Source organism: Bubalus kerabau, chromosome 7 (assembly GCF_029407905.1).
Source record: "Bubalus kerabau isolate K-KA32 ecotype Philippines breed swamp buffalo chromosome 7, PCC_UOA_SB_1v2, whole genome shotgun sequence".
In the NCBI taxonomy this organism is placed as follows: Eukaryota; Metazoa; Chordata; class Mammalia; order Artiodactyla; family Bovidae; genus Bubalus; species Bubalus kerabau.
Window position 1 is genome coordinate 93,592,834 of NC_073630.1, and position 10,258 is coordinate 93,603,091.

At 37.7% G+C, this 10,258-nt stretch overlaps 1 protein-coding gene across 1 annotated transcript; it reads left to right on the forward strand.

The window, feature by feature from the left end:
• Positions 1-265: 265 nt before the first annotated feature.
• Positions 266-9,975, forward strand: AREG (amphiregulin). Its single transcript, XM_055587501.1, has 6 exons — positions 266-578; positions 1,857-2,087; positions 4,705-4,906; positions 5,642-5,797; positions 7,758-7,857; positions 9,717-9,975. Exons 1-5 carry the CDS (start codon positions 296-298, stop codon positions 7,849-7,851), a joined length of 966 nt encoding a protein of 321 aa, XP_055443476.1. The 5' UTR covers positions 266-295; the 3' UTR covers positions 7,852-7,857; positions 9,717-9,975.
• Positions 9,976-10,258: the final 283 nt, after the last annotated feature.

Below are 10,258 nucleotides of genomic sequence, written 5' to 3' on the forward strand. Positions count from 1 at the left end.
GTTCGGGACTTCTGAATGTCAGCTCCTAGCTCCCAAACTCCACTCCTGTCCCTTGTATGGATCTGGTAATTTTTTTTTTTTTCAGCTTGCAGCGAGAGGTTTAATTTTCACTTCCTTCCAGCGGCTCTCTGCGCTCCCAGGAGGTGGGGCGCCTGGCATCCGTGTGTGGTTTTCGGGTAGTAACTTCTTCCCGGGAGGCCGCCCGCCTCCACCCTCCGCCGCGGCGTGACGTCACGGGCGATGCCCGGGTTCCCGCCCGGCCTATAAAGCGGCAGGTGCACTCAGCACCTCTGGAATGTTCGCACACCTGGCGCCCGAGCCTGAGCCCAGGGAACCTGAGCCCAGGGATCGCGAGGCGAGCTCCAGGAGCTGCCTCCAGTGCCCCAGGCTGGCCGGGCCTGCGAGCTCGGCCACGCGGCCCCCCGCGTCCCAGCTCTCGGCCACCACCGCCTCCTCCCGCCCGCAGCTCCCGGCCGAGTTGCCCCAGAGACCGCGACGCCGCCGCTCCGAGGGACCAATGAGAGCCCCGCTGCTGCCGCCGGCGCCCGTGGTGCTGTCGCTCCTCATCTTTGGCTCAGGTGAGGACATCCCGGCTCTGAGCTGCCCGGAGCTTCTCCCACAGAGGCCAAACTGGTCGCCTCTTGGATTTTGCTGCTGATTCTTAAAAAAAAAAGAAAAAGAAATCCGCCCCTGGGTGTCCCCCGACTCTGTCCGATGGGAGGTAATCGACATACCGGCCCCTCCTATGGAGGCAGAGAAAAGAGGCCGGGTGTCTTAGAGGTTCCAGGCCAGCAGGAGGGTGCCTGAGAATCTTTGTACTCTCACTTTAGTCCAGAGGAAGGAGAGTTTAGAGATCCTGTGATCCATACCCTTCCTTTTACAGATAAAGAAACAGAGGTCCAGAGCGGTAAAGTGATTTCCAGAGATCTTGCAGAAGAGAAGTTAAGTCCTAGACCAAGGAGTCTTACCTCCTACCTAAATTCTTCGTCTCCTCTGTCAAGTGATTTTGTTTTTACCATTCTAGAGGGCCTGGCATCGTCCCAGGAAGAGGTTCTACTTAAAAGCACCACTCTGACACTGTTTTGAGACCTAAAGAAGCCGCCTGCCAAGCAGGAGACGTGGGTTCAAGCCCTAGGTTGGGAAGATCCCCTGGAGAAGGAAATGATAACCCACTCCAGGATTGTTGCCTGGAAAATTCCTTGAACAGAGGAGCCTGGCTTGCTACAGTCCATGGGGTCGCAAAATAGTCCTATAAGATTTAGCCACTAAGCAACAAACGATAAAACAGGGGCTTGAAACTGCCCCCCAAGTCTTACCTAGTCCCTAGTTTCTTCTCTATGTGAGGGCAATAATAAGAAACAATGACAGTAAGAAAATTTATTACCAACTACTATTCATATTACTTTTTACATTTGATATGCATACTCTTTTTAAAACGGTACTGCATGTGTTAAAAAGATATTGGGTTTATCTCTAGAATCTGTTTATTAAAATGGAACAGTTAACATTCTATTGTGTATATATATATATATATATGAAGTATGGTCATATTTAGATGTTACCTCTTAAATAATTATATTACATTAATTTGCCTATTTGGTGGGTTTTTGATGTGGAAATTAATGTAGATTATCTGTGGAAAAGAAAACCTAAATGAAAGAAGCTCTGTAATTGGGACAGTGGAGTTTGCTTGTCGGCAGACTATGAAGCAACTTTCATAAGTGACTCAATCACAAACAATAACACATGTGCAGTCACTGCTTTGAAGATAAACATTCCTCCCGAACAGAATTGACTGGAGAGAAAAGGCACCCTGCTTTACTTTTTCTTTTCTTCTCTTATTCTCGCTCCCATAGCCCATTATACTGCCGGATTAGACGTCAATGACACCTACTCTGGAAAAGGGGAACCATTTTCTGGGGACCACAGTGCTGACAGATTTGAGGTGACCTCAAGAAGTGAGATTTCCTCTGCAAGTGAAACGCCTCCTGGTGGCGAACTGTCCTCCACGATCGACTATGACTATGCAGAAGAGTATGATAATGAACCACAGATATCTGGCTATATTGTAGATGATTCAGTCAGAGGTGAGTAGAGGAGAAGGTGACAGTATAGCCTATAAGATATGTGGTTTGTATGAGCAAAGCTGCTTCAAAAGAAAAGCCTCTCCAAGATCTTCCAGTGGCTTTCTTGTGTGTATGACTGTTGTGCATCCTGCTAGTTAAGCTGGAAACTGAGATAGAAAGAGCTTTTAGTGGGCACAACCTTTGTGTCCGGAGCTCTAACAAACGTTTCATGTCTGGTAAGTCTAATCTTCACAACTTTATAAGGTAGGAATTGTTATCATTTTACAGATGTGATAACTGAAGCTTAAGCATTTTGCCCAAAGTTCCACAGCCAGAATGAAAAACTCCAATCTGTTGGATTTCAGATACTCTGCCACATGACCACTCCCTGATGTGAAAAACCAATGTAGACATCAACCAACCCTATATAGTTTATATCAGCTTTTATAGCCGCTTCCCACCACCATTTTTCTCTAAATAACTGCAGTTGGACACAAATAGGGCTTCCCTCATAGCTCAGTTGGTAAAGAATCTGCCTGCAATGCAGGAGACCCAGGTAAGGGAACAGAAAGATGTAATGGGAAAAGAATGATTGGATCTTAGCCACTGTGTATTGTGTTGCAACATTGGCATTAGTAATATCACTTTCTGGAAATATTAAAGAACAAATATGCATGGATTTTATGTCACTAAAATCTCTGTTTAACCCTAAATCTCAATTGTCAGTTAAATAATAGTGACCTATAATTTCTTCTCTTCTGCTGTTATCTGATTTTTCAAAAACAGCATTTACTTAAAATGAGGGTACCAGAGTAAGAGGTCACTATTGTTCATTACTCTCATATTACTTTGGAGTTTGAGGGCAGACGAGGTCATCAGTAAATCAAATCTAAATATCCTAGGAGCATCCATTATGAAGGCAGGGTTTAAAGCGTCTTCTTTCCTGATCTTAGTTTCCCTGACTCCTCCCTCTCTGTCTAGCTCCCAGAACTGGTGAAGGAATAGCAAGTGATAACATGAAGACAGTGGCAGGTGGGAAAAGTTTTATCAAACACTCCATTTTCCTCCCTTGCTCCACACCTCCCTTATGTGCTTTTACATAAGGTGGGAAAGGGGTCCGTTTCTTATTTTGGGAGGGGGATGAGATGAGACCATTAAGACTCTAGAAATTTTTCTCTTAAAGATATTTCAAGTTAGCATTTCATAAGGCCAAATGAATTGATGGTGATGAATGAAAATGGTTAGGGGCCAAAATTACAATACACTGTAAAATACAGTGAAAATTGATCCATGAAGATAATGTCTATTGTAGCACTTCAGCATAGTGACTGTCTCTGTTTAAAATTTGTAATGTATCTGTAAAGTCTGTAATATCGATTTAAAATGTCTCTGTTAGAGGAACTGTTCTAATTTGGGGTACTTTTCTTATCATAAGAGGGAAGTTTCAACACAAAAATTGCATAGCCACCTATTAAACATTGCTCCTAATTTGACTATTGTTAATGACTAATATAATGACCGCTAAAATACTGAAAGTATTTAATATTTTTTACCTTAATCACAGGGCTCCAGCTTTGCTACCCTTCCTTATGTTTCTAGAGTTCTCTATTTACTGAGCACTGCAGAACCATTTTGACTAACTTTATTATGACTTTATGACTCTTTTCTCTGGGCTCACTAAATACTTGCTCAGATAAACCTATGCAGAGATTAGTAAGACAAAATGCACAGCTCTAACATAGAAACTCCTCCTTCCTATGTTTAATGTGTGGATAAACTATACCCTGCTTAGCTATAACACTGAACAAAGGTTTTTGTGAATCTGAAGAGTTAAGATGAACCCATGAAGCACCAAGTACAAATATTTCTGGACTCTGTTTTCCAAATAGATTGATCATAGAAATTAGCCCCCAGAAGGTATCAATTAATTATAATCTGTTGTAATCTGGGAGTTGAAGAAAGTTAACTCTAATGTATAATTCTGTTCTTTTCACCTCAGGTAATAGCACACCAATTCCCAACTATGAAAGCACAAGACTGATATGAGTAAAGAAAATGATCAAATATATTCAAACCCCACTTTAATTAATGGAACTGAGCTTTTCCAAGAGAAAACATAATGTAATTGGGTATTAATAGGCTTTAACATTCCAGCACTGCCATTTTCTAGCTACTGTTTTAGTGCAATTTACTTGTCTTTACTCGACTCTACTTTTTCTCATCTGTATCATGTGGATAGTAACAATACATTCAACTGTGATTTGGGTTTAATTAAATTAATGCTTGTTACCAAGAACCTGGTATGAATTAAAGTAAAAACAAATGTTTAAAATATTTCATGGATTTTCTTAGACAAGTAACTCCTATTATTCCTGTTATCAGTAGTAATAATACTGATACAAATAAAATATGTTTTTAAGCTAATAAAATAACAAATGTGTTCAGATTCTAAGTGCCACATAATACAGATATTGTCTTTGTTCAATTATTGTATATGAGTTGTGTTAAAAAATGAGACTGATACGGCTGTTACCCTGTGAACTTTCACTGCTAGGACATTTTTCTCTCATGTCTTCAAAATGGTGTTCCACATAAAGAGAGACTTTTGTCAATAAATCTTTTCTTTTTTATTTTTTAGTTGAACAGGTAGTTAAGCCTAAGAAAAACAAAACGGAAAGTGAAAAGACTTCAGATAAACCCAAGAGAAAGAAAAAGGGAGGCAAAAGTGGAAAAAATAGAAGAAACAGAAAGAAGAAAAATCTGTGTGATACAGAATTTCAGAATTTCTGCATTCATGGAAAATGCACATTTTTAGAGCAACTGGAAACAGTATCATGCCAGTAAGTGACCCTAAATCATATGGAATTCTATATTTCTAATACTGTGTGTGAAACCCCTAGTTGCAGAAAACCATTTGTTTTTTTTCAATGTATAAACCAAGAGTTGGCAAACTTCCTTAAAGAAGCAGATATGAAATATTTTGGGTGTTGTGGGTCAAGATTATGTATGGTTATCATATAACCAATTAAAACATGGCCATTTAAAACTATAAAAAAAAAAAAAACAAAAAACATTTTTCAGCTTGCATGCTATAAAAGACCTAGCAAATGGCCAGATTTGACCCGTGGGCAATAGTTTGCTGAACCCTGGTGGAAATCATCATTTTGCAATATATATTTTACAAAACCTCTTGATAAAAAAGGAACTAAGGTAGTTTCACTTAATGTTGTTTTTGCTTCCTTCTCCCTAAAAGCTGCTAGCACATTAAATGGTAGTGGAATGTATTCGCTGCCTAACAAGCCACTGAATTCATCAGTTGGTCATACAAGGAGCACAAAGAATGAAAAGGCGTGTCCTCTTGGAATATCACACCCAGACTAATCTCAACTTGTTCTTATACTAATAGACCTTAGGTGCGAATGCATTCTACAGCTCATCATTTTCAAATACAAATAAATGCCTGGACTGATTTTTTGAATGCTAGAATTAATGATGGTTTGTGATCTGTAAAGTAAATGTGAAATTTATTGGAATCTTTTCAGTGATTATAATTTTAAAATGTGGGTTATTTGCAGATGTTATTCAGAGTACTTTGGTGAACGATGTGGGGAAAAGTCCATGAAGACTCAGAGCATGGTCGACAGCGATTTATCAAAAATTGCTTTAGCAGCTATAGCTGCTTTCGTCTCTGCCATGACCTTCACAGCTATTGCTGTTTTTATTACAATCCTGTAAGTAAGGCATGTCTTTAAAATCCCTAATAAAGTAATGCCAGGTTGATTTTTTTCAGGATTTCTATCTTAATGCGGTATCATATTTTACGTGAGTTATTCTATTAGTGGTATGTGATATTTGGCCATATCTTTACCTTTATTGACAATTCACAGAATATGGTTAAATATTCCTTTGGCCACCGTTGAAACTTAATATATGAACCCCTTTTCTTGAACTTAAAAATTGATGGTTTTGTTTCATGTTATATGTCTACTCATGGCTACTTCTGAATCTCAGATTGTTAATATCTTCTATTACTATATTAAGCTTAAGCAAGCTTCCCAGAAGCTAATTAGGAACTAGATTGTCAGAGACATTGCTTTGATACTAAAAATTCACAAAGAGCTTCAAACCAGGAGCCAAGAAAAGATGTCTTCTGCTTCTGTCAGAATGCAAAATTCTGAGTTAGGAATTAGATAGCATGGTACTGACTTATTAGAGCTTATGCCTATTTTGTTATTGTCAAATGAAGTATGGGAATTCAATTACTAAAAAAAAAACACAAAACATTTCCTCCATATGGCATGGCGTAGGAAGCAGGGACAATTCTATTACTGTTTCATTCTAGCAGTATCTTCCCTGTGCTCATAATAACAGATCACTTACTTCACTTCATGACCAATGAATGTTAGAACTAGACTGTCCTAGGTATGTCCTAGCCACTGGTGGGTATGTAAAAATGGCATTGTCTGTCAAACAAAAGTCAGTAGATTAAGGAGCTTCAGGGAGGGTGTGAATGGCTCTGTAATGACTCATGTGCTACTGGAGCTTGGGAAAAGCAAGACTCATTATTCTAATTTTAGGTCTTGGTAAATTACTTTTAACAACTGGATTGTATACATGATCTACTACTCCTGCCATTCAGGAAACAAGGAATTATCTTCTGTCATTGTTTACTATTATTTTAAACTCAGATCAGCTAATGATAAAATGCCAGGTAAAACACAATTTTATGATGCACGTAAAGTTTGATGTGTGGTTTAAATTTGTTTTGCACATCCGAGAAATTATTTTGGTCTGTTGGTACCTCAAGCCCGATATGATATGCCAGTGTGTTTAGGAAAAATACACTCAGACACCATTATTATTTGACATAGAATGACAGAAGAAGAAACTGCCAGTTAGGGAAGATGTTTTGAAAGAATTATTCAAAAACTCATAATTATTCAAATTGAAATATTTAATAATCCTTTGGAAAAGTATGGAAAAGCTTTGTCATGTTTTCCTTTTCTCTTGTATTCTTCCCTGTATTTGAAACACATCGCAAATACCAGCCTAAGACACAGTTGCTGCTTTTACATAACTGAAATCAGTTTTTTCCCAAACATCACAACAAAAGTTCTTAAGATTTTAATAATAACATTTAGTAGATAAAAAAGCTAATAAAAATTGAATTGCTTGAACAACACTAAAACATTTCAGACCATTGAGTTTTTTTGGTATCAGGTAGCAATAAATAAAATTAGAAATATTTATTATATTTAGAAATAAAATCAATTTGTTTTTAAGCCTGTATAAAAAAACAAAACCTAAGCATTTACATTAGTTTGTGCAAGCATACAGCCCTTCTGTGGTAAAACTATACTATCTTCTTCCAGCTGTGCCTACAATTGTGCTGTTTTGGGGAAAAATATGGATATGTTTCATGCCTTCTAAAAGTTTGCATCCCAATGCACATTTGTTTAAATCTCAGTACTTTGGGAATATGTTTATATAAAATCAACATAAAGATTCCCTTAAAAAAGAACATTGTGATACTTTTTACCTGGGTTTAGTTTTTTGGGTTTGGTGAAGTGGTCCGTAAGTGTATAGTGGGTCCATAGGACTCATGAAAGAAATTCCCTGTGCTCATGAAACCCCAGTCAATGTATATATGAATAGAACTTTGATGACAGTAGAATATCTTGTTCTTTGAAGGCTTCGAAGACGATACCTCAGGGGATATGAAGGTGTCGCTGAAGAACGAAAGAAACTTCGACAAGAAAATGGAAATGCACATGCTGTAGCATAACTGAAGGTATTATTGCAGGTTGGAGTTTTAAAAGATATCTTTAAATAATATTTTACAATTTTAAAAATATAATGTCTATTATCTGAAGAAAAATGAGAAAAGCAAATTTTCTTAATGGTACACTATGAACATTGGCTACGCAAAGGTGTTATTCTTTCAGCTTGAGTTGCAGTTCCATACTGAGAATTGACCATGTCCTTACTATTCTAAGGGATAGAAAAATGAAGGAGACACAAATTCTGTTCTCAAAGAGCTTAGTGTTTTGAAGATAGAAAAAGATGCAAGAAACAAGAATATCAGGGGGAGTAAAATATATGTCGTAAAAAAGGAACTAATGGAATATGAGGAGTTTCCAGCGAAGGAGAGATAGAATCCAGTGGGCTGCATTTAGGGAGCAGAGAAAGATGCGATAGAGGATGGCATTGGAAGTGAGTCTCAAAGAACTGATGAGACTGGGACAAGTGATTATAAGGGGAAAGGAAGATCAGTAGTGTGAGATGGGCTAGATTATTTTAGAAAGGTTTGAAAGATGACCTAGTTCAAATGGTGTTGGAGAAGATAAGGTTGAACTGATAGGCTGAGCTCACATGGTGGAGAGCCAACATCAGGGCACCTGCACTACAAATGTGAGGAAGTAGAAACACCAGTGGGATATCCTTGCACAGAAGAGAAGCAGGAATGGAGAAGGACTCACACTGGACAGGTAACTTGGTTAGTGTACAAATTGTAGTTCCTATTTAAAAAAATTTTTTTTTTTTTTAAGAGAGAGAGCTGAGCATGTTGTATGGAGAAAGTATGGAGAGGGATATTTCATTGATAACTAAAGTCAACAGCTGATGAAGCAAACTTCCACAGGAAGCGGGAGGCAGGGAGATCAAGGACACTCTTAATGTCAGTCAAAAGAAGGAACTCCATTTCCTCAGACATTTTGGAAAGAGGTCACATCTCAAGTTATTGGGTTGGCCAAAAAGTATGTTAGGATTTTTCCTTACAATCTTACAGAAAAACTCGAATGCACTTTTTCACCAGCCCAATATTATTTTTTGCCTTCCATTGCTTTAAGAATTACTTGAGATACTTGCTAAATATGCATATTTGTAAGCCAAATCCTAAATCTACTAAGTCTGCGGTTCCATCTTTTATTAACATTCCAGATGCTTGAAGAACACTATCTTTAGCATTGGTTAAGTACAGGCATTGTGTTCTGAGCCTATTACAGAATTAGCTCAGTAAGTCATGAAATAGATAATTGTCCATGCCAGTGCCATACTCAATACTTATTCATCAAAAGTTATTAATGAATTGGCTTAATGTTGTGAAGCTAAAGTCACCAGCATGAATAAGAGTTTATTTTTGGTTGTTTAGTGCAATTGAAATTTCTCAAAGGAGGTCCAGAATGACTTTAGGAAAAGGAATATGCTGTGTTGGCACATTGTGGCTGCCTATTAACTGGTAGCTACTATTATTATGCCCTTGGTACTAATTATCCTAAATTAACTGTATATCATAAATATACTGAGCCACTTAATCTTTGTTTTTAATTATGTCCGCTTCATAGATTTGGTTAGGAAAACTATTTCTCATCACTATTCTCAGTGCTGCAATTTTAATAAACAGAATTTGATGAAACAGGTTTGAACACACAGTCTTCTACCCAAGTATGCATATAACCGAAACAGATGTGAAAGACAGATTCAAGTCAGAAGGGCTAGTTTGTCTCTGAAAAGCTTTTAGCACTTTCCACAAGACATCCTAGGGGGAAAAAAAAATTGGCAGAAATTCTGATTGATGATTATTCTTTGACCTTATCTCAAAGCTATGTTGGAATTGGGCTGTCTCTAACAGTTCATTTTATTTTCCAACAGGGTATCAGATCGGAGTCACTGCCAAGTCACAGCTGCAAGTGATACATTGGTTCTTCTTTTCAGCAAATCCCAAGAAAACAGAACCTTTTCGTTCTGATGGTTTTAAACTTTCAATTGTCACTTTTTAATGCTAAGTCTTATTTCTGTACATAAAGATGCATGGAGATAAAAACTATTTTTTCAAGTTGTAAATAATTTATTTAATATTTAATGGAAGTGTATTTATTTTACAGTTCATTAAACTTTTTTTTTAATCAAACAGATTGAGAGTTTGAATGTGACTTTTGAGATTGTAAGACTTTAGGGTATTTGTCTAACATTTAAATGATCATTTTAAAAGGAGTTCCTTTCCTTTTTTTTTTTTTTACTGTTTTGATATTTATTTTCAAAACTTAACTGTTTTCTTAGAAAGTACTCTTAATGGGAAAATTATTAACTAGAGTCACTTAAAGTGAAGTCGCTCAGTCGTGTCTGACTCTTTGCAACTCCATGGGCACCAGACACCAGGCTCCTCCGTCCATGGGATTTTCTAGGCAAGAGTA